The sequence below is a fragment of the Salmo trutta genome, chromosome 32 (genome assembly GCF_901001165.1).
Source record: "Salmo trutta chromosome 32, fSalTru1.1, whole genome shotgun sequence".
Classification (NCBI taxonomy): Eukaryota; Metazoa; Chordata; class Actinopteri; order Salmoniformes; family Salmonidae; genus Salmo; species Salmo trutta.
Window position 1 is genome coordinate 41775867 of NC_042988.1, and position 23850 is coordinate 41799716.

The 23850-nt window shown below is 46.0% G+C and overlaps 1 protein-coding gene across 3 annotated transcripts; it reads left to right on the forward strand.

Moving 5' to 3' along the window:
• The first annotated feature begins 8578 nt into the window (after positions 1-8578).
• Positions 8579-23611, forward strand: LOC115171934 (cAMP-dependent protein kinase type I-alpha regulatory subunit). 3 transcript variants are annotated; one of them, XM_029729187.1, is made up of 11 exons: positions 8579-8676; positions 10062-10255; positions 13696-13905; positions 14196-14287; positions 14402-14463; positions 14622-14668; positions 15231-15389; positions 15726-15786; positions 16432-16553; positions 17703-17784; positions 18031-23611. In XM_029729187.1, exons 2-11 carry the CDS (start codon positions 10082-10084, stop codon positions 18201-18203), a joined length of 1182 nt encoding a protein of 393 aa, XP_029585047.1. In that variant the 5' UTR covers positions 8579-8676; positions 10062-10081; the 3' UTR covers positions 18204-23611. The 3 variants fall into 3 exon arrangements, with proteins under 3 accessions (XP_029585047.1, XP_029585048.1, XP_029585049.1); XM_029729188.1 differs by having other exon boundaries at positions 13696-13863; XM_029729189.1 differs by lacking the exons at positions 16432-16553; positions 17703-17784; positions 18031-23611 and adding an exon at positions 16044-16336.
• The last annotated feature ends 239 nt before the right edge of the window (positions 23612-23850 follow it).

The following is a 23850-nucleotide window of genomic DNA, read 5'->3' on the forward strand; positions in this document are numbered from 1 at the left end:
GCCATACCAGGGGATGGTCTGGTTAATATAGCACTGTGCCATGCCAGGGGATGGTCTGGTTAATATAGCACTGTGCCATGCCAGGGGATGGTCTGGTTAATATAGCACTGTGCCATGCCAGGGGATGGTCTGGTTAATATAGCACTGTGCCATGCCAGGGGATGGTCTGGTTAATATAGCACTGTGCCATGCCAGGGGATGGTCTGGTTAATATAGCACTGTGCCATGCCAGGGGATGGTCTGGTTAATATAGCACTGTGCCATGGTCTGGTTAATATAGCACTGTGCCAGGGGATGGTCTGGTTAATATAGCACTGTGCCATGCCAGGGGATGGTCTGGTTAATATAGCACTGTGCCATGCCAAGGTATGGTCTGTGTTAATATAGCACTGTGCCATGCCAGGGGATGGTCTGGTTAATATAGCACTGTGCCATGCCAGGGGATGGTCTGGTTAATATAACACTGTGCCATGCCAGGGGATGGTCTGGTTAATATAGCACTGTGCCATGCCAGGGGATGGTCTGGTTAATATAGCACTGTGCCATACCAGGGGATGGTCTGGTTAATATAGCACTGTGCCATGCCAGGGGATGGTCTGGTTAATATAGCACTGTGCCATGCCAGAGGATGGTCTGGTTAATATAGCACTGTGCCATGCCAGGGGATGGTCTGGTTAATATAGCACTGTGCCCTGCCAGGGGATGGTCTGGTTAATATAGCACTGTGCCATGCCAGGGGATGGTCTGGTTAATATAGCACTGTGCCATGCCAGGGGATGGTCTGGTTAATATAGCACTGTGCCATGCCAGGGGATGGTCTGTGTTAATATAGCACTGTGCCATGCCAGGGAATGGTCTGTGTTAATATAGCACTGTGCCATGCCAGGGGATGGTCTGGTTAATATAGCACTGTGCCATGCCAGGGGATGGTCTGGTTAATATAGCACTGTGCCATGCCAGGGGATGGTCTGGTTAATATAGCACTGTGCCATGGTCTGGTTAATATAGCACTGTGCCAGGGGATGGTCTGGTTAATATAGCACTGTGCCATGCCAGGGGATGGTCTGGTTAATATAGCACTGTGCCATGCCAAGGTATGGTCTGTGTTAATATAGCACTGTGCCATGCCAGGGGATGGTCTGGTTAATATAGCACTGTGCCATGCCAGGGGATGGTCTGGTTAATATAACACTGTGCCATGCCAGGGGATGGTCTGGTTAATATAACACTGTGCCATGCCAGGGGATGGTCTGGTTAATATAGCACTGTGCCATGCCAGGGGATGGTCTGGTTAATATAGCACTGTGCCATGCCAGGGGATTGTCTGGTTAATATAGCACTGTGCCATGCCAGGGGATGGTCTGGTTAATATAGCACTGTGCCATGCCAGGGGAGGGTCTGGTTAATATAGCACTGTGCCATGCCAGGGGATGGTCTGGTTAATATAGCACTGTGCCATGCCAGGGGATGGTCTGGTTAATATAGCACTGTGTCATGCCAGGGGATGGTCTGTGTTAATATAGCACTGTGCCATGCCAGGGGTTGGTCTGGTTAATATAGCACTGTGCCCAGCCAGGGGATGGTCTGGTTAATATAGCACTGTGCCAGGGGATGGTCTGGTTAATATAGCACTGTGCCATGCCAGGGGATGGTCTGGTTAATATAGCACTGTGCCATGCCAGGGGATGGTCTGGTTAATATAGCACTGTGCCATGGTCTGGTTAATATAGCACTGTGCCAGGGGATGGTCTGGTTAATATAGCACTGTGCCATGCCAGGGGATGGTCTGGTTAATATAGCACTGTGCCATGCCAAGGTATGGTCTGTGTTAATATAGCACTGTGCCATGCCAGGGGATGGTCTGGTTAATATAGCACTGTGCCATGCCAGGGGATGGTCTGGTTAATATAACACTGTGCCATGCCAGGGGATGGTCTGGTTAATATAACACTGTGCCATGCCAGGGGATGGTCTGGTTAATATAGCACTGTGCCATGCCAGGGGATGGTCTGGTTAATATAGCACTGTGCCATGCCAGGGGATTGTCTGGTTAATATAGCACTGTGCCATGCCAGGGGATGGTCTGGTTAATATAGCACTGTGCCATGCCAGGGGAGGGTCTGGTTAATATAGCACTGTGCCATGCCAGGGGATGGTCTGGTTAATATAGCACTGTGCCATGCCAGGGGATGGTCTGGTTAATATAGCACTGTGTCATGCCAGGGGATGGTCTGTGTTAATATAGCACTGTGCCATGCCAGGGGTTGGTCTGGTTAATATAACACTGTGCCCAGCCAGGGGATGGTCTGGTTAATATAGCACTGTGCCAGGGGATGGTCTGGTTAATATAGCACTGTGCCCAGCCAGGGGATGGTCTGGTTAATATAGCACTGTGCCATGCCAGGGGATGGTCTGGTTAATATAGCACTGTGTCATGCCAGGGGATGGTCTGGTTAATATAACACTGTGTCATGCCAGGGGATGGTCTGGTTAATATAGCACTGTGCCATGCCAGGGGATGGTCTGGTTAATATAGCACTGTGCCATGGTCTGGTTAATATAGCACTCTGCCATGCCAGGGGATGGTCTGGTTAATATAGCACTGTGCCATGCCAGGGGATGGTCTGGTTAATATAGCACTGTGCCATGCCAGGGGATGGTCTGGTTAATATAGCACTGTGCCATGCCAGGGGATGGTCTGGTTAATATAGCACTGTGCCATGCCAGGGGATGGTCTGGTTAATATAGCACTGTGCCATGCCAGGGGATGGTCTGGTTAATATAGCACTGTGTCATGCCAGGGGATGGTCTGGTTAATATAGCACCATGCCAGGGGATGGTCTGGTTAATATAGCACTGTGTCATGCCAGGGGATGGTCTGGTTAATATAGCACTGTGCCATGCCAGGGGATGGTCTGGTTAATATAGCACTGTGCCATGCCAGGGGATGGTCTGGTTAATATAGCACTGTGCCAGGGGATGGTCTGGTTAATATAGCACTGTGCCAGGGGATGGTCTGGTTAATATAGCACTGTGCCATGCCAGGGGATGGTCTGGTTAATATAGCACTGTGCCATGCCAGGGGATGGTCTGGTTAACATAGCACTGTGCCATGTCAGGGGATGGTCTGGTTAATATAGCACTGTGCCATGCCAGGTGACGGTCTGGTTAATGTAGCACTGTGCCAGGGGATGGTCTGGTTATTATAGCACTGTGCCAGGGGATGGTCTGGTTAATATAGCAATGTGTCATGCCAGTGGATGGTCTGGTTAATATAGCACTGTGCCATGCCAGGGGATGGTCTGGTTAATATAGCACTGTGCCAGGGGATGGTCTGGTTAATATAGCACTGTGCCATGCCAGGGGATGGTCTGGTTATTATAGCACTGTGCCAGGGGATGGTCTGGTTAATATAGCACTGTGTCATGCCAGGGGATGGTCTGGTTAATATAGCACTGTGCCATGCCAGGGGATGGTCTGGTTAATATAGCACTGTGTCATGCCAGGGGATGGTCTGGTAATATAGCACTGTGCCATGCCAGGGGATGGTCTGGTTAATATAGCACTGTGCCATGCCAGGGGATGGTCTGGTTAATATAGCACTGTGCCATGCCAGGGGATGGTCTGGTTAATATAGCACTGTGCCATACCAGGGGATGGTCTGGTTAATATAGCACTGTGCCATGCCAGGGGATGGTCTGGTTAATATAGCACTGTGCCATGCCAGGGGATGGTCTGGTTAATATAGCACTGTGCCATGCCAGGGGATGGTCTGGTTAATATAGCACTGTGCCATGCCAGGGGATGGTCTGGTTAATATAGCACTGTGCCATGCCAGGGGATGGTCTGGTTAATATAGCACTGTGCCATGCCAGGGGATGGTCTGGTTAATATAGCACTGTGCCATGGTCTGGTTAATATAGCACTGTGCCAGGGGATGGTCTGGTTAATATAGCACTGTGCCATGCCAGGGGATGGTCTGGTTAATATAGCACTGTGCCATGCCAAGGTATGGTCTGTGTTAATATAGCACTGTGCCATGCCAGGGGATGGTCTGGTTAATATAGCACTGTGCCATGCCAGGGGATGGTCTGGTTAATATAACACTGTGCCATGCCAGGGGATGGTCTGGTTAATATAACACTGTGCCATGCCAGGGGATGGTCTGGTTAATATAGCACTGTGCCATGCCAGGGGATGGTCTGGTTAATATAACACTGTGCCATGCCAGGGGATTTTCTGGTTAATATAGCACTGTGCCATGCCAGGGGATGGTCTGGTTAATATAGCACTGTGCCATGCCAGGGGAGGGTCTGGTTAATATAGCACTGTGCCATGCCAGGGGATGGTCTGGTTAATATAGCACTGTGCCATGCCAGGGGATGGTCTGGTTAATATAGCACTGTGTCATGCCAGGGGATGGTCTGTGTTAATATAGCACTGTGCCATGCCAGGGGTTGGTCTGGTTAATATAGCACTGTGCCCAGCCAGGGGATGGTCTGGTTAATATAGCACTGTGCCAGGGGATGGTCTGGTTAATATAGCACTGTGCCCAGCCAGGGGATGGTCTGGTTAATATAGCACTGTGCCATGCCAGGGGATGGTCTGGTTAATATAGCACTGTGTCATGCCAGGGGATGGTCTGGTTAATATAGCACTGTGTCATGCCAGGGGATGGTCTGGTTAATATAACACTGTGCCATGCCAGGGGATGGTCTGGTTAATATAGCACTGTGCCATGGTCTGGTTAATATAGCACTGTGCCATGCCAGGGGATGGTCTGGTTAATATAGCACTGTGCCATGCCAGGGGATGGTCTGGTTAATATAGCACTGTGCCATGCCAGGGGATGGTCTGGTTAATATAGCACTGTGCCATGCCAGGGGATGGTCTGGCTAATATAGCACTGTGCCATGCCAGGGGATGTTCTGGTTAATATAGCACTGTGCCATGCCAGGGGATGGTCTGGTTAATATAGCACTGTGCCATGCCAGGGGATGGTCTGGTTAATATAGCACTGTGTCATGCCAGGGGATGGTCTGGTTAATATAACACTGTGCCATGCCAGGGGATGGTCTGGTTAATATAGCACTTTTTCATGCCAGGGGATGGTCTGGTTAATATAGCACTGTGCCATGCCAGGGGATGGTCTGGTTAATATAGCACTGTGCCAGGGGATGGTCTGGTTAATATAGCACTGTGCCAGGGGATGGTCTGGTTAATATAGCACTGTGCCATGCCAGGGGATGGTCTGGTTAATATAGCACTGTGCTATGCCAGGGGATGGTCTGTGTTAATATAGCACTGTGCCATGCCATGGGATGGTCTGTGTTAATATAGCACTGTGCCATGCCAGGGGATGGTCTGGTTAATATAGCACTGTGCCATGCCAGGGGATGGTCTGGTTAATATAACACTGTGCCATGCCAGGGGATGGTCTGGTTAATATAGCACTGTGCCATGCCAGGGGATGGTCTGGTTAATATAACACTATGCCATGCCAGGGGATGGTCTGGTTAATATAGCACTGTGCCAGGGGATGGTCTGGTTAATATAGCACTGTGCCAGGGGATGGTCTGGTTAATATAGCACTGTGCCATGCCAGGGGATGGTCTGGTTAATATAGCACCATGCCAGGGAATGGTCTGGTTAATATAGCACTGTGCCATGCCAGGGGATGGTCTGTGTTAATATAGCACTGTGCCATGCCAGGGGATGGTCTGGTTAATATAGCACTGTGCCATGCCAGGGGATGGTCTGGTTAATATAACACTGTGCCATGCCAGGGGATGGTCTGGTTAATATAGCACTGTGCCATGCCAGGGGATGGTCTGGTTAATATAACACTATGCCATGCCAGGGGATGGTCTGGTTAATATAGCACTGTGCCAGGGGATGGTCTGGTTAATATAGCACTGTGCCAGGGGATGGTCTGGTTAATATAGCACTGTGCCATGCCAGGGGATGGTCTGGTTAATATAGCACCATGCCAGGGAATGGTCTGGTTAATATAGCACTGTGCCATGCCAGGGGAGGGTCTGGTTAATATAGCACTGTGCCATGCCAGGGGATGGTCTGGTTAATATAGCACTGTGCCATGCCAGGGGATGGTCTGGTTAATATAGCACTGTGCCATGCCAGGGGATGGTCTGTGTTAATATAGCACTGTGCCATGCCAGGGGATGGTCTGGTTAATATAGCACTGTGCCATGCCAGGGGATGGTCTGGTTAATATAGCACTGTGCCATGCCAGGGGATGGTCTGGTTAATATAGCACTGTGTCATGCCAGGGGATGGTCTGGTTAATATAGCACTATGCCAGGGGATGGTCTGGTTAATATAGCACTGTGCCATGCCAGGGGATGGTCTGGTTAATATAGCACTGTGTCATGCCAGGGGATGGTCTGGTTAATATAGCACTGTGCCATGCCAGGGGATGGTCTGGTTAATATAGCACTGTGCCAGGGGATGGTCTGGTTAATATAGCACTGTGCCAGGGGATGGTCTGGTTAATATAGCACTGTGCCATGCCAGGGGATGGTCTGGTTAATATAGCACTGTGCTATGCCAGGGGATGGTCTGTGTTAATATAGCACTGTGCCATGCCATGGGATGGTCTGTGTTAATATAGCACTGTGCCATGCCATGGGATGGTCTGGTTAATATAGCACTGTGCCATGCCAGGGGATGGTCTGGTTAATATAACACTGTGCCATGCCAGGGGATGGTCTGGTTAATATAGCACTGTGCCATGCCAGGGGATGGTCTGGTTAATATAACACTATGCCATGCCAGGGGATGGTCTGGTTAATATAACACTGTGCCATGCCAGGGGATGGTCTGGTTAATATAGCACTGTGCCAGGGGATGGTCTGGTTAATATAGCACTGTGCCATGCCAGGGGATGGTCTGGTTAATATAGCACTGTGTCATGCCAGGGGATGGTCTGGTTAATATAGCACTGTGCCATGCCAGGGGATGGTCTGGTTAATATAACACTGTGCCATGCCAGGGGATGGTCTGGTTAATATAGCACTGTGCCATGCCAGGGGATGGTCTGGTTAATATAGCACTGTGCCAGGGGATGGTCTGGTTAATATAACACTGTGCCATGCCAGGGGATGGTCTGGTTAATATAGCACTGTGCCAGGGGATGGTCTGGTTAATATAGCACTGTGTCATGCCAGGGGATGGTCTGGTTAATATAGCACTGTGCCATGCCAGGGGATGGTCTGGTTAATATAGCACTGTGCCAGGGGATGGTCTGGTTAATATAGCACTGTGTCATGCCAGGGGATGGTCTGTGTGGAAGATGAGGTTGCTGATGTTCCCATTTTTTATAATAGTCAACAAAAAGTGTCTCTTGATTTTCCATAAGGAGCTTCATTTTGTACTCTTTTCTTGTCTTATTATTCTTTACATACAGAGGTTACTGTATTTTATTTACCTCTGAACAGCAGCAGGCAGCTTCTAAGGCCTCTCCATTTGTAGTAGTTTGACTGAAAAAGACTTTCCCTCAACAGTACACCTGTAGTAGTTTAACTGAGACTTTCCCTCAACAGTACACCTGTAGTAGTTTAACTGAGACTTTCCCTCAACAGTACACCTGTAGTAGTTAACTGAGACTTTCCCTCAACAGTACACCTGTAGTAGTTTAACTGAGACTTTCCCTCAACAGTACACCTGTAGTAGTTTAACTGAGACTTTCCCTCAACAGTACACCTGTAGTAGTTTAACTGAGACTTTCCCTCAACAGTACACCTGTAGTAGTTTAACTGAGACTTTCCCTCAACAGTACACCTGTAGTAGTTTAACTGAGACTTTCCCTCAACAGTACACCTGTAGTAGTTTAACTGAGACTTTCCCTCAACAGTACACCTGTAGTAGTTTAACTGAGACTTTCCCTCAACAGTACACCTGTAGTAGTTTGACTGAGACTTTCCCTCAACAGTACACCTGTAGTAGTTTGACTGAATAAGACTTTCCCTCAACAGTAGACCTGTAGTAGTTTAACTGAGACTTTCCCTCAACACTACACCTGTAGTAGTTTGACTGAATAAGACTTTTCCTCAACAGTACACCTGTAGTAGTTTGACTGAATAAGACTTTTCCTCGACAGTACACCTGTAGTAGTTTGATTGAACAAGGAACATGTTGACACCTGTTTTCTGGTTTAAATCTATCACAAATGTTGTAAATCTTTAGTGAGCATATTGTTTGGAGATCAGACACACTTCACAGAAAGTGAGTGTTTTGATAACAAGTATTTCGTTTACTGCTTATTTTTACAAAATACAAAATTTGTAGGGGCAGCAAGAATATCCAAATAGACTTGTCTCTCTTGTCCCTTGAGAAGTTGAGTTTTTACATAGGCTTACCATTATAGGTAGAATTATTGCTGTAATCTCAATGGATAAAAAACGTATTCAGTATCAGAACAAACCGAGTAAATATGATTTCTTCGTGCATGCTTTCATAAATAATCTAGTGTGTTGGCAGTACAAAAAAGGCCTTGCCCTTTAAGGTAGTTAAGGTTACGTATATACCAGAACGAGGCAGTGATTGGTCCAAACCTGATTCCTGTAGGGCAGCCGTCCAACTAAGGACCGAGGGGGAAAAACAGGGACGAAGAACTGTCAGTTTCCGAAATAAAGACAGCATTATCAATCTGGTTTGGTAAGCGGTTTGTCTTAATTTTGTTTTAAATAATCGCGATGTATGTGTTTGAGCGCTGCATGTATGAGGATATTGCTTTTTTATAAGCTGTATCTCGCCGTCTTCCCGTTTGTTATGATAACGCAAGTTGGCTAACGTTACTAGCAAGATAGCTAGGTTTCCAAGATGGCTGTTTTTACCTCTGCGGGCCTTTTAGCTAACGTTAATCGTTTCAGAATTTCTCTGAATATTAATTATCTGTGCTTTCCAAACAGTTATTAATAATTAAATCCATTATTACTGAATATTAAGCAAGGGTCCGCTGCGAGCTACAGACGAATGGTTGCCTGCACTCGAAAGACACAGCTAACTACCATTAGCTAGCTAGCATTTCACTTGGGTGTTTATTGTGACAGTAGTTTTGTCCTACGGTGCAAGTTACTAAGTAGTTAGGTAGCTTGCCAACACTCTCCAGTTTACATTATCTATGTAGGTAGTTGCATCTTTGTTTGTTTGCCCTTGTATGTGATCAATTTAATTTTGATAATTGACACAGTCCCAAATTGATTAATTTATGGGGATTATGGACATCTCTCTCCAAGTCTTCATGTTTTGTCAATGTTTAATTCTCATTTTCAGTATACAGTAGGGTACACACACACACCATAAATCAGGTTATGAAAAATTCCGTCGCACCCTGGTGTCACATGCCTGTCTGCTGCTGTCATGGTTTTGTAGCGTTCTCCCTCTCTAACTACGGTTAGCTATATAGGGAGAGTTGGCGAATGTGGCGATCTAGACTGGTTCTGGTTGCCACATAATGCATTGCAATGTCCGTTGAATGCTAGTGAGAGTTTAGTCCGTTGGTTCAGCGGTGTGGTCTACTGCTATCCTGAGATTTTGAGTTGGGATGATACAATGGAGCTTTGTGTCAAGTCTTTGTCTCTCCCCCCTTTCTCATTCGCTCTGTGGAAAATAAATACATTTGGGTTGTATTTACAATGGTGTTTGTTCTTCACTGGTTGCCCTTTTCTTGTGGCAACAGGTCACAAATCTTGCTACTGTGGTATTTCACCCAATAGATATGGGAGTTTATCCACCCTCGCTCTAAACCAATAATGTTTTGTCCTCCCCACTTTTCACACCGGTGTTAAGTTTCTCTCCCTCCCTCACTCTGTTTATCATTATGCTCTCTTTTTTTCTCTACACCCTCATGTTCTCTTCTCACTGTCCTCTGTTTCTACTTCTCTCTTCTCTCTATCTATCAAACACTACCCCCTCTCTCCTGCTACACCGGCTTTTCTGTTGCTCTCTCTTTCTGTTTATAAAACACTACCCCCTCTCTCCTGCTACACCTGTCTCCCTGTGCATGTGTTTTCTCTGTGTTTATCTGTCTGTGTCCCCAGGTCAATAGGTTGTGAGTGTGATGGCGTCGGGCAGTACGAGCAGTGAGGAGGAGAGGAGTCTGAGGGAGTGTGAGCTGTATGTGCAGAAACATAACATTCAACAGCTGCTGAAGGACTGCATCGTACAGCTATGTACCTCCCGGCCAGACAGACCCATGGCCTTCCTCAGAGAGTACTTCGAGAGGCTGGAGAAGGTGAGTCTGGGTGGGCAGGGTCCTGTGTGTGTGTGCTGATATTTGTAAACAAAGGCAAGTATCCATCTCAGTGGACAGAAAAGTCCAATCCTACTTTGCTCTAATGGTATACAGTAATAAAACTATTATATTCTCTGTGTTCCCACTAGAAGGGTATACAGTAATAGAGCTCTATTCTACTGTGTGTTCCCACTAGAAGGGTATACAGTAACAGAGCTCTATTCTACTGTGTTCCCCACTAGAAGGGTATACAGTAACAGAGCTCTATTCTACTGTGTTCCCACTAGAAGGGTATACAGTAACAGAGCTCTATTCTACTGTGTTCCCCACTAGAAGGGTATACAGTAACAGAGCTCTATTCTACTGTGTTCCCCACTAAGAAGGGTATACAGAAACAGAGCTCTATTCTACTCTGTGTTCCCCACTAGAAGGGTATACAGTAACAGAGCTCTATTCTACTGTGTTCCCCACTAGAAGGGTATACAGTAACAGAGCTCTATTCTACTGTGTTCCCACTAGAAGGGTATACAGTAATAGAGCTCTACTCTCTGTGTTCCCCACTAGAAGGGTATACAGTAACAGAGCTCTATTCTACTGTGTTCCCACTAGAAGGGTATACAGTAACAGAGCTCTATTCTACTGTGTTCCCACTAGAAGGGTATACAGTAACAGCTCTATTCTACTGTGTTCCCACTAGAAGGGTATACAGTAATAGAGCTCTATTCTACTGTGTTCCCACTAGAAGGGTATACAGTAATAGAGCTCTATTCTACTCTCTGTGTTCCCACTAGAAGGGTATACAGTAACAGAGCTCTATTCTACTCTCTGTGTTCCCACTAGAAGGGTATACAGTAACAGAGCTCTATTCTACTGTGTTCCCACTAGAAGGGTATACAGTAATAGAGCTCTATTCTACTGTGTGTTCCCACTAGAAGGGTATACAGTAACAGAGCTCTATTCTACTGTGTTCCCCACTAGAAGGGTATACAGTAACAGAGCTCTATTCTACTGTGTTCCCCACTAGAAGGGTATACAGTAACAGAGCTCTATTCTACTGTGTTCCCCACTAGAAGGGTATACAGTAACAGAGCTCTATTCTACTGTGTTCCCCACTAGAAGGGTATACAGTAACAGAGCTCTATTCTACTGTGTTCCCCACTAGAAGGTAAATACTGCTATATTCTACTGTGTTCCCACTAGAAGGGTATACAGTAACAGAGCTCTATTCTACTGTGTTCCCCACTAGAAGGTAAATACTGCTATATTCTATACTGTTCTACAACTACAGTGTATTCAGACCCCTTGACTATTTCCACATTTTGTTACGTTACAGCCATATTCTAATATGGATTGATAATTAATCTACACACAATACCCCGTAATGGCATCACAATACCCCGTAATGACATCACAATTAGAGGTCGACCGATTAATCGCAATGGCCGATTTAATTAGGGCCGATTTCAAGTTTTCATAACAATCGGAAATTGGTATTTTTGGACGCCGATTTGGGCGATTTTAAAAACAAACAAAAAAATTACAATTTTAATTTTTTTTATTTTTTTTAATTTTTTTTAAGACCTTTATTTTTCTAGGCAAGTCAGTTAAGAACACATTCTTATTTTCAATGACGGCCTAGGAACGGTGCCTTGTTAACTGCCTTGTTCAGGGGCAGAAAGACAGATTTTTACCTTGTCAGCTCAGGTATTCAATCTTGCAACCTTACGGTTAACTAGTCCAACGCTCTAACCACCTGCTTTACATTGCACTCCATGAGGTTACGCGAATGCAGTAAGAAGCCAAGGTAAGTTGCTAGCTAGCATTAAACTTAACTTATAAAAAACAATCAATCGTAATCACTAGTTAACTACACATGGTTTATGATATTACTAGTTTATCTAGCCTGTCCTGCGTTGCATATAATCGCTTAGGTACACGTTGCTCCAACCATAAACATCAATGCCTTTCTTAAAATCAATACAAAAGTATATATTTTTAAACCTGCATATTTAGTTAATATTGCCTGCTAACATGAATTTCTTTTAACAAGGGAAAATGTGTCACTTCTCTTGCAAACAGAGTCGGGGTATATGCAGCAGTTTCCTAACAAAGACAGCCGACTTCGCCAAACGGGGATGATTTAACAAAAGCGCATTTGCGAAAAAAGCACAATCGTTGCACGACTGTACCTAACCATAAACATCAATGCCTTTCTTAAAATCAATACACAGAAGTATATATTTTTAAACCTGCGTATTTAGCTAAATGAAATCCAGGTTAGCAGGCAATATTAACCAGGTGAAATTGTGTCATTTTGCGTTCATTGCACGCAGAGTCAGGGTATATGCGACAGTTTGGGTAATTTGTCAGAATTTTACGTAATTATGACATAACACTGAAGGTTGTGCAATGTAACAGGAATAACGTTTTGTTTTCGAGATGATAGTTTCCGGATTCGACCATATTAATGACCTAAGGCTCGTGTTTCTGTGTGTTATGTTATAATTAAGCCTATGATTTGATAGAGCAGTCTGACTGAGCGATGGTAGGCAGCAGCAGGCTCGTAAGCATTCATTCAAAATAGCACTTTCGTGCGTTTTGCCAGCAGCCCTTCGCAATGCATTGCGCTGTTTATGACTTCAAGCCTATCAACTCCCAAGATTAGGCTGGTGTAACCCATGTGAAATGGCTAGCTAGTTAGCCGGGTGCACGCTAATAGCGTTTCAAACGTCACTCGCTCTGAGAGTTGGAGTAGTTGTTTCCCTTGCTCTGCATGGGTAACGCTGCTTCGAGGGTGGCTGTTGTCGATGTGTTCCTGGTTCGAGCCCAGGTAGGAGCGAGGAGAGGGACGGAAGCTATACTGTTACACTGGCAATACTAAAGTGCCTATAAGAACATCCAATAGTCAAAGGTATATGAAATACAAATCGTATAGAGAGAAATAGTCCTATAATAACTACAACCTAAAACTTCTTACCTGGGAATATTGAAGACTCATGTTAAAAGGAACCATCAGCTTTCATATGTTCTCATGTTCTGAGCAAGGAACTTAAACGTCAGCTGTTTTACATGGCTCATATTGAACTTTTACTTTCTTCTCCAACACTTTGTTTTTGCATTATTTAAATCAAATTGAACATGTTTCATTATGATTGATGATAAATAACCCCCCCCTCCACTCTCGCGCTTTATCAACTCCGGTTAATAAAGAAACTTAAATGGCTTTTCAGCTGCTTCCCTCACTCGGATCGGACCGTCTCTGGATCTGACCAGGTCTATAGGGAATGTGTGTAGTTATTTTCGGGTCCGTTCAGTACGGATCTCTGTATTAGTGTCTATGTATATCGGGTCTGGGTGGGTAAGCCCCAGGTCCATTCTGGACCATGAAGATCTCTGTTCTATTCTACTATAACTGAATTCCCCCCCCCCCCCACCACCAGGAGGAGGCTAAGCAGAACCTACAGCAGCAGAAGTCCAACTCTCGCTCCGACTCCCGCGAGGATGAGGTGTCTCCTCCCATGAATCCCGTGGTGAAGGGGCGGCGGCGGCGCGGTGCCATCAGCGCCGAGGTCTACACAGAGGAAGACGCCGCCTCCTACGTCAGAAAGGTCAGGGGGGGTCAGCCCTCAGCCAATCACGCATCGCTACAGGTGCCCCTGACCCTACAGTTATTACTACCAACTTCTTCTAGGCTACTTCCTGATCATCCACCCTTTTCCACAAGTGTCCCCTTGCACATTACCCATCATGCATTTAAAAGCATAGGATTGGGGTAAGCATTGGCTTTACCATGGTAAAGTCCATGCAGATAAAGTGTGGGAGTGTACACTTCAGGAGAAGGGTGGAGAATCGGGCCTCGGCCACTACTTCAATCTTATCAATATAATCTTAACAGGCAGTTTGCTTGTGATCAATGAAGCTGTACCTTCTGCCTCTGCAGGTTATTCCTAAAGACTACAAAACGATGGCCGCCCTGGCTAAAGCCATTGAGAAGAACGTGCTGTTTGCCCACCTGGACGACAACGAGAGAAGGTACAGCTGTTCACGGATTGTGTGTTAAACAATAGTGTACTACTGGTGCTGTGAAATGAAAGTATGATATAATGTTGATCCAGTCATTGTGTCCACCACCTCCACTCTTCACAGTGACATCTTTGACGCCATGTTTTCTGTTACCTACATCGCCGGGGAAACGGTCATTCAGCAAGGTACGCCATTTTACCTTTTTACTTTGACATGAAGTCATGGAAGTTTTTAATGGCCACGTGGCCTGTCCAGGAAAATCTCCTGGCTGTAGTTTCAACATGATTACATGACCATCATTACTGCTGGATCAGAATGTCTCACAGCGGTTGTTTCCCACTAGGTGACGAGGGAGATAATTTCTACGTCATTGACCAGGGAGAGATGGATGTACGTCCCTGTTTTCTGTCTGCACGCTAGGTCAACTGTTGTGTACAGTAGGGAAGACGGACTACCTGTCTATAGTGGTAGATATGTACTCTGTACACAACATATCTATGGTCTATAGTGGTAGATATGTACTCTGTACACAACATATCTATGGTCTATAGTGGTAGATATGTACTCTGTACACAACACATCTATGGTCTATAGTGGTAGATATGTAGTCTGTACACATATCTATGGTCTATAGTGGTAGATATGTACTCTGTACACATCTCTATGGTCTATAGTGGTAGATATGTACTCTGTACACAACATATCTATGGTCTATAGTGGTAGATATGTACTCTGTACACAACATATCTATGGTCTATAGTGGTAGATATGTACTCTGTACACAACATATCTATGGTCTATAGTGGTACATCTGTTTGTTAAAAAGACATTATATTGTAAGACAAATACTGACAGAAGTTCATACTGTAGGGAAAGCTATTTCCAATGGTGAGGTTGTTGCTCTCTCCCTCCCTCTTGCCTCTCGCTCTCTCTCGCTCGCTCGCGCTCACAGGTGTATGTGAACAATGAGTGGGTGACCAATATTGGGGAGGGGGGCAGCTTTGGCGAGCTAGCCCTGATCTATGGGACCCCCAGGGCCGCCACGGTCCGAGCCAAGAGCAACGTCAAACTGTGGGGCATCGACAGAGACAGTTACAGGAGGATACTCATGGTGAGGCTGGCTGACTGGCAGAATGGGTTAATTCACCTCTACGTAGATATCATTTCATATACAATGTTATAAGGTGTTATTTTCCCTGCTAACAACATTATTGGGAGACGTTGGTTTGAACATATCGGCTCCATATATTTCCTGTTTACTGAGCTTTCACACGGTGACAGTTCAGACATTCAGAGGTCTCTAACGATGGTAGGAATTCCAGATGTCTGGGGCTGAATCTCAACACAGTTAGTACACATTTGGGTGTTACTATGGGACTTAACATGCTCTGTCTCTGTTTCCTTGTCTCTCTGTCTGTCTCTCTCTCTCTGTCGCTCTGTCTTTCAGGGAAGCACTTTGAGAAAGCGTAAGATGTATGAGGAATTCCTCAGCAAGGTGTCCATTTTAGGTGAGGAGTCACACATTCTACACATGACGACTTCGACCAACAAGATGTTCAAAGAGTCGGAACAGTCTAACGACATGCTACCTACCTATTTGGTGTAGGTGGCCATGTATGGAATCGAGTCGCTACAAACAAACCCAGCCTGCGATCTTTCCTGTCATTCCCCCTCTGCTGTGTTGCTGTGTGGCGACACCCTTTGGCCAGTGTGTGTATCAACATCTGCCAGGCTGACTTTAGTGTGTGTCTGTGGTCCTCTACAGAGTCTCTGGACAAGTGGGAGAGGCTGACTTTAGTGTGTCTGTGGTCCTCTACAGAGTCTCTGGACAAGTGGGAGAGGCTGACTTTAGTGTGTGTCTGTGGTCTTCTACAGAGTCTCTGGACAAGTGGGAGAGGCTGACTTTAGTGTGTGTCTGTGGTCCTCTACAGAGTCTCTGGACAAGTGGAAGAGGCTGACTTTAGTGTGTCTGTGGTCCTCTACAGAGTCTCTGGACAAGTGGAAGAGGCTGACTTTAGTGTGTGTCTGTGGTCCTCTACAGAGTCTCTGGACAAGTGGGAGAGGCTGACTTTAGTGTGTGTCTGTGGTCTTCTACAGAGTCTCTGGACAAGTGGGAGAGGCTGACTTTAGTGTGTGTCTGTGGTCCTCTACAGAGTCTCTGGACAAGTGGGAGAGGCTGACGGTAGCTGATGCTCTGGAGACCGTTCAGTTTGAGGACGGACAGGAGATCGTGGTTCAGGGTGAACCTGGAGATGAGTTCTTCATCATCCTGGAGGTAGGATTATCTCTGCAATATGCTGTCTGTCTTTTTGGATTTTATTTAACCTTTTTATTTAACTAGGCAAGTCAGTTAAGAACATATTCTTATTTACAATGACGGCCTACACCGGCCAAACCCAGACGACGCTGGGCCAATTGTGCGCCGCCCTATGGGACTCCCAATAACAGCCAGTTGTGATACAGCCTGAAATCAAACCAGGGTCTGTAGTGACACCTCTAGTACTGAGATGCAGGGCCTTAGACTGCTGCCGCCCCTCGGGAGCCAGTTAGTTTCCTTGAAAATAGAGGTGTAGGTTTACTTTTGTCTTCCTGTATCGTTAGACCAGAGAAGAAGCACCCTTGAATATCTCATGGGAAATATGTTATGCCAACCTTTTCTTCTGTGTTTTATTTCTAAATGCTGTCTTTCAACTTGTAGACTTTTGTTTGCCGTGCTAAGAGCTTGGGATTTCTGTCTCTCTCTCTCTCTTGTCTCTCTTTCTCTCTCTCTCTCTCTCATCTCTGTCTCTCTCATCTCTGTCTCTCTCTCTCTCATCTCTCTCTCTCTCTCTCGTCTCTCTCTCGTCTCTCTCTCTGTCTCTCTCTCATCTCTGTCTCTCTCTCTCTCATCTCTCTCTCTCTCTCTCATCTCTCTCTCTCTCGTCTCTCTCTCTCTCTCTCTCTCTTCTCTCTCTCTCTCTCTGCTCTCTCTCATCTCTCTCTCTCTCTCTCCTCATCGCTCTCTCTCTCTCTCATCTCTCTCTCTCTCGTCTCTCTCCTCTCTCGTCTCTCGGTCGTCTATCTCTCTGTGCTCGCTCTCTTCTCGTCAGCTCTCTCTCTCTCTCTCATCTCTCTCTGCTCTCTCTCATCGTCTCTCTCTCTCTCTCTCTCGTCTCTCTCTCTGTCTCTCTCTCATCTCTGTCTCTCTCTCTCTCATCTCTCTCTCTCTCTCTCATCTCTCTCTCTCTCGTCTCTCTCTCGTCTCTCTCTCTGTCTCTCTCTCATCTCTGTCTCGTCTCTCTCTCTCTCTCAGGGAAACGGCATCAACAAGGTATCACCATCTTTTAACCTCAACTTTGACCTGTGATGTGTCCTCTCACCCTCACAGGTCTTCTGGGTTATGTGCTTTTTGTTCCTGAGTTTTTCTCTTCCTGTGTGTGTTCAGGGTTCAGCGGCTGTGCTCCAGAGACGGTCAGAGAATGAAGAGTTTGTGGAGGTGGGCAGACTGGGGCCCTCGGACTATTTTGGTGAGTGGACTGACTGGACAACGATAGCCTGGTCCCAGATCAGTGGTCTCCTACGATGATCTGGGACCAGGCTAGTTTGTGCTCTTACCAACTCCATTGCGGTCAGTGTGTGACATGTGACAGGGAGTTTGCATGATGGCAGCAACAGCGCTGATGGTGATGATGTGGATCATTGTTCCTCTTCTTCCTCCCTTCTCTTCCAGTGTTGTTGTTTGTAACAGTTGTCCTCTTCTCCGTCTGTCCCAGGTGAGATCGCCCTGTTGATGAACCGTCCCCGTGCTGCGACCGTGGTCTCCCGCGGCCCTCTGAAGTGTGTGAAGCTGGACCGCCCGCGGTTCGAACGCGTTCTGGGACCCTGCTCAGACATCCTGAAGAGGAACATTCAGCAGTACAACAGCTTCGTCTCTCTCTCCGTCTGAGTCCCTCCATTCTTCTATCGCTCTCTCCCTCCACTCCTTCGCCCTCTGGCTCCTCCCCCCTTTACGCCCTCCCCCCCGGCTCGTCCCTCCTTCCTTAACAACGGGTTCCACCAATGATCTGTTTATTTTCTTCATGTTTCTAACCCTCCACCCGGGGCTCCAGATCACTTGGCTGGGACTTTGTTGTTGTTCTGGTGTTATTGTATTTGCTATGAACCCAGATTCATTTGATTTGACACGTATGCAATGAACTCTGTTGGAGGGCACAATATTTCTGTAGTATTTTAATGTCAACTATGAAGACAGGATGAGTTGTCTCTGTAGTGTTCAGACGGTAACAGGTTAGAGAGGGTTCAAACGTGACAGAGGGTCTGTTCAGACCCAGGGTTCCAATAGAATTACAATGCGGTTCCATTGGGGTTAGTTCCATTACTGTTCACCCAGTGTTCTCTCTGACACCGGGTCAAAACTAAGACCTAGAGACACCATGAGTCTGTCCTGGTTAGGGTCCAGAAGACCTTGTAATGTGTGGACTAGAGACACCATGAGTCTGTCCTGGTTAGGGTCCAGAAGACCTTGTAATGTGTGGACTAGAGACACCATGAGTCTGTCCTGGTTAGGGTCCAGAAGACCTTGTAATGTGTGGACTAGACACCATGAGTCTGTCCTGGTTAGGGTCCAGAAGACCTTGTAATGTGTGGACTAAAGACACCATGAGTCTGTCCTGGTTAGGGTCCAGAAGACCTTGTAATGTGTGGACTAGACACACCATGAGTCTGTCCTGGTTAGGGTCCAGAAGACCTTGTAATGTGTGGACTAGACACCATGAGTCTGTCCTGGTTAGAGTCCAGAAGACCTTGTAATGTGTGGACTAGACACACCATGAGTCTGTCCTGGTTAGGGTCCAGAAGACCTTGTAATGTGTGGACTAGAGACACCATGAGTCTGTCCTGGTTAGGGTCCAGAAGACCTTGTAATGTGTGGACTAGACACACCATGAGTCTGTCCTGGTTAGGGTCCAGAAGACCTTGTAATGTGTGGACTAGACACACCATGAGTCTGTCCTGGTTAGAGTCCAGAAGACCTTGTAATGTGTGGACTAGACACACCATGAGTCTGTCCTGGTTAGGGTCCAGCAGACCTTGTAATGTGTGGACTAGACACACCATGAGTCTGTCCTGGTTAGGGTCCAGAAGACCTTGTAATGTGTGGACTAGACACACCATGAGTCGGCTTACAATGGACATCACCCAGGGGCTATGATGTCACAAAGAAATGTTCCTTTGTGACTTGTAAGGAAGAGAGAAGGATTGAATTGGAACCGCAATTGTGTCATGATATTCCTAATGTCTGGGACAAGTCTAAAGTGACTTATGGGGGGGGAGACAGACAATCTTGAGAGAAATGTTGTTTTGAATAGATATCCCCCAAAGGCTCATCTGTGTTCTTTATACTTAACTTTTTATAGTTGTTTTCTGGAATGTTCTTTGAGGGTACTAAGAAGCTGTGGTTTCTACACCATGAGGTTGATGTTGAGGGTCCAGTGGTGCGACTGCTCTCTCCCTATTGGAAGGTTTTCTATCTCTCTCTACCCCCCTTTCTCTCTCTTTCCCATCTTGTCCCCCCCCCCCCCCCCCCCTCTGGTTGTTGGGATAGATCGTATACGTGTCATTGTGTCTGGGTGTGTTAAAATGCTCCCTTCAGGAAAGGGAAAACAACTTTTAGTTGGTCACAGAAAGCAGATCTGGGCAGAACATCAAGTTACTCTGACCAGGGTCAAGTTGATCAGTCTGAAGGGATGTTCAGTATTTCACTTTGTGCTACATGTGTCCATTTAGCTTCTAAATAAGAGGTTTTATAACAGGTGATGGCTGTGGGGAAAACATGTTACAACTCAACGTTAATTCAACCTCTGTAGTTGAATGAAGAATGTGGAGCGTTCTGATATCAACCCTGGTGGGTTTTAATAGTATTGTTTCATCCCGTGGATGGTACATGTCCAGTGTCATACCTAGTGGTGTTTAGGAAGCTATCGTTTTCAAATGTTTTTCACACGGGAGGTCTGTTTCTGAAAACGCCTGTTTTTCACCCCCTCATTGAAGTGTTAGTTACAAGACTGAACCCTCGTTATAAACTATCTTTGAGAAGTGCCTGGTTGCGTTCTATCCACACTCTCTTAGAATTAACAATTAGAACCAAAAGGATTCCGGTTCCATACCATCGTGGAGGCGAGTGTTTTCAATGTTTGGGGTCTAACATTTATCTAACCATTTTAGTTTGAACCATTTTTGTTGTCTTTTGAAAAACCCATGTTTGTTCTAATCCCAACTACTGGACATTTGCCATTTTAGAATTTTGCTGAATATTTTGTAACGTACTATATAGTATACCGTTAGCGTAAGACTCCCCTCTCTCCAGCCTAACGCTATCCAAAGTGTTACTGCTGTTATTTTCATGGAAATTATAAAGGAATCCATCAAAACTGTGATGTATAGAGATTTGGATACAAATCCTTCATGTATAGACTAGTCCTCTGAAAGTAACTGTTGAATCAATCTGTTGTTATGGACGTGTGTGTGTGTTCCAAATGGAACCCTATTCCTTATATAGTGCAATGCCTTTGACTAAGCAGTACGCTGTATAGGCAATAGGGGTGGCATTTTGGAGGCATGCAATGTTGTTTTATTTCCACCATGGTGTGTTGTCCTGGGTAAAACGTTTCCAACTGAACTAGTATCAGTCGGGAATGGACATGGCCTTGCTACATCTCATGCTTGATCGATTTATGGTGTTTTTACATTTTTACTGTTCAACTGTCCTTGGTCTATTGTGTGAATAAATTGGATTTTTTATTTGTCAGGCTGTGTGCTTGTCTGAAATGCCACTCTGTTTCCTATATATAAAGCCCCATAGGCTCTGGTCAAAAGTAGTGCACTATATAGGGTGTCATTGGGCTCTGGTCAAAGTAGTGCACTTTATAGGGAATCGGGTGCCTTTTCAGACACACACAGTGTATCTAGTTGATGCCCTGCACCCAATGTTGAAATAATGTTAGTTGATGGTTTTCTATGTTCTCTCATGGAGGCCAGAGTAAAATGAAGTAGTAAGCTATTCTAGGCTACTGCTTGTTGTATAACTTGCCTACTGAAGTGGTTGATAGCCCTCATGAATCCCTAGTGCATCTGATGGGGGAAGTCCAGCAGTGGGAGGACTTGGGGGAATCTAGAACTCCAGCAGTGGGAGGACTTGGAGGAATCTAGAACTCCAGCAGTGGGAGGACTTGGAGGAATCTAGAACTCCAGCAGTGGGAGGACTTGGAGGAATCTAGAACTCTAGCAGTGGGAGGACTTGGAGGAATCTAGAACTCTAGCAGTGGGAGGACTTGGGGGAATCTAGAACTCCAGCAGTGGGAGGACTTGGAGGAATCTAGAACTCCAGCAGTGGGAGGACTTGGAGGAATCTAGAACTCTAGCAGTGGGAGGACTTGGGGGAATCTAGAACTTTAGCAGTGGGAGGACTTGGAGGAATCTAGAACTCTAGCAGTGGGAGGACTTGGAGGAATCTAGAACTTTAGCAGTGGGAGGACTTGGAGGAATCTAGAACTCCAGCAGTGGGAGGACTTGGAGGAATCTAGAACTCTAGCAGTGGGAGGACTTGGAGGAATCTAGAACTCCAGCAGTGGGAGGACTTGGAGGAATCTAGAACTCTAGCAGTGGGAGGACTTGGAGGAATCTAGAACTCCAGCAGTGGGAGGACTTGGGAAAGTTAGCGTCATTCTGAAACCTTATTAAGTACAGTGTTCTGTCTATAGATGAACGGTCAGTGAGGTGTTTCTGACACACTAACAACAATCACCATTATAGCTTTACCAGGGTCTATGTGCAACACTGCCACTGTAAGTACAATAACTGTAAGGTGCAGTATGTACGAGAATCCAAACAGTCCGAGATGATGACTGTAGTTTTGCCTTAGGTCATGTGATCAGGGCTTATAGAACAGAGGTCCACAGCTCAGGTTTTCATTTGTCCCTGGCACTAAATTGATTAAGTAATATAATTGATTGGATAGAGTGCACACACACACCTGGTGGCCCAGGTCAAAATTAGTCTGTGATTTTAAAGTTAGACTCTGTGAAATGATGTTGCCACGAGCAACAACGTAAGATACTAAGATGAGCGAGATGCAACACTTCTCTCTCACACACAGTATCTGTGCATGTACACGTGTTCACTACAGAGTGGTAGCCAGGGCACCAAAACAGAGGACAAGTTGAGCTTCGTGCTTCAACGCTCTTAGTTGTGGAAATTGACCCACTGTGCTGTTTACTGTCTACATCTACGCCATATCGCTGAGGCCACCTTTAAAAGGTTAGTAAGTAAAGCAGAAAACACTGCAGATGCCCCCAGGACCACAGCTGTGCACCCCTGGTTTAGAGAAATATTGTGTGTCCCAAATCAACCCCTAGCCCCTATTCCTACATCCTACCCTTTGGGCACTAGTTCAGAGCTGAGAGGATTGGATGGGTATCAGCAATATAATAATGAAACTCTTATAGTGCTGTTATTACATAAAGAATCTCAAAGTGCTTTAAAGCAACACACAAAAAGACTAGCAATTTAGAAAAATACATTGTTCATCAGATGGAAGTTCATGAGAGGGTCGGAAAGTTCATGGCTTGAGTGGTCATCGGAGGGAGGCTGTCAGAGGGGAGGGGTGAGGATGGTCTGGAGCAAGTCCAGGGTCAGACGGGCAGCACGGTGTCATCGTGGTGGCTCACAACTCCACCTGTCCTATCAGAGGGCACGGTGGAGCTGTTACCATATGGCTTGTACCTAACCAATCCTTTCCTATCTAGAGTAGGGGTCAAGGTTTTTGGTTTAGGATTGGGCCTACTCTGTTTAGTGCTCCCATTCTTCGGCTACGTCCCAATTCTCTTCCCTGCTCACATAGTGTCCACTTGGCTTGCACACTCCCTGTCGTAGATTTAAAAGCATGGGATTGGTATAAGCATTGGCTGGAGGGAGGAGGGAAGTTTCCAGCATTGCTAAGTCCATGCAAAAAAAAAAGTGTGCAAGTGCACACTTCAGGAGAGGAAAAAGGGTGGTGATTCGGGACGTGGCCTTCAAGCTCTCATTGACGTTTGACAAGGCCTGCGGGCTGCGTCCCAAATGGAACCTTTTTCCTTTTATAGTGCACTACTTTAGAGCCCTGGTCAGGAATAGGGTGTCTGTTTAGGGAAGAGGAAGTGGTCTATGTAGGGAATAGGGTGGCTAGAGGACCATTTTATTATGATGATGATGATTATGACTGTACAAGGTTTGCTTTACTGTTTGTGCTCAGTTATAATCCTTTTGGTTTAGGTTGTCCTAATGGCAGGTCAAGCAATAAAACAAATACATTCTTACAAAGTGTGTCACCTGTGGTTATTGATGGTTTGTTTGAGGTGTGTCTCTCTCTGTATGTCCATTCTGAAGTCCTTCATCACCATAACTCTGCACATAGTCACTACAGAGGAACCCACTGGACACATGGAATGTGTCCCAAATTGCCCCATAATCCCTATGTAGTGCACTACTTTTGACCAGAACCCCTTGGGCCCGTAGTGTACTACTTAGGGAATAGGGTGTGATTTGGGAAGAACACATTG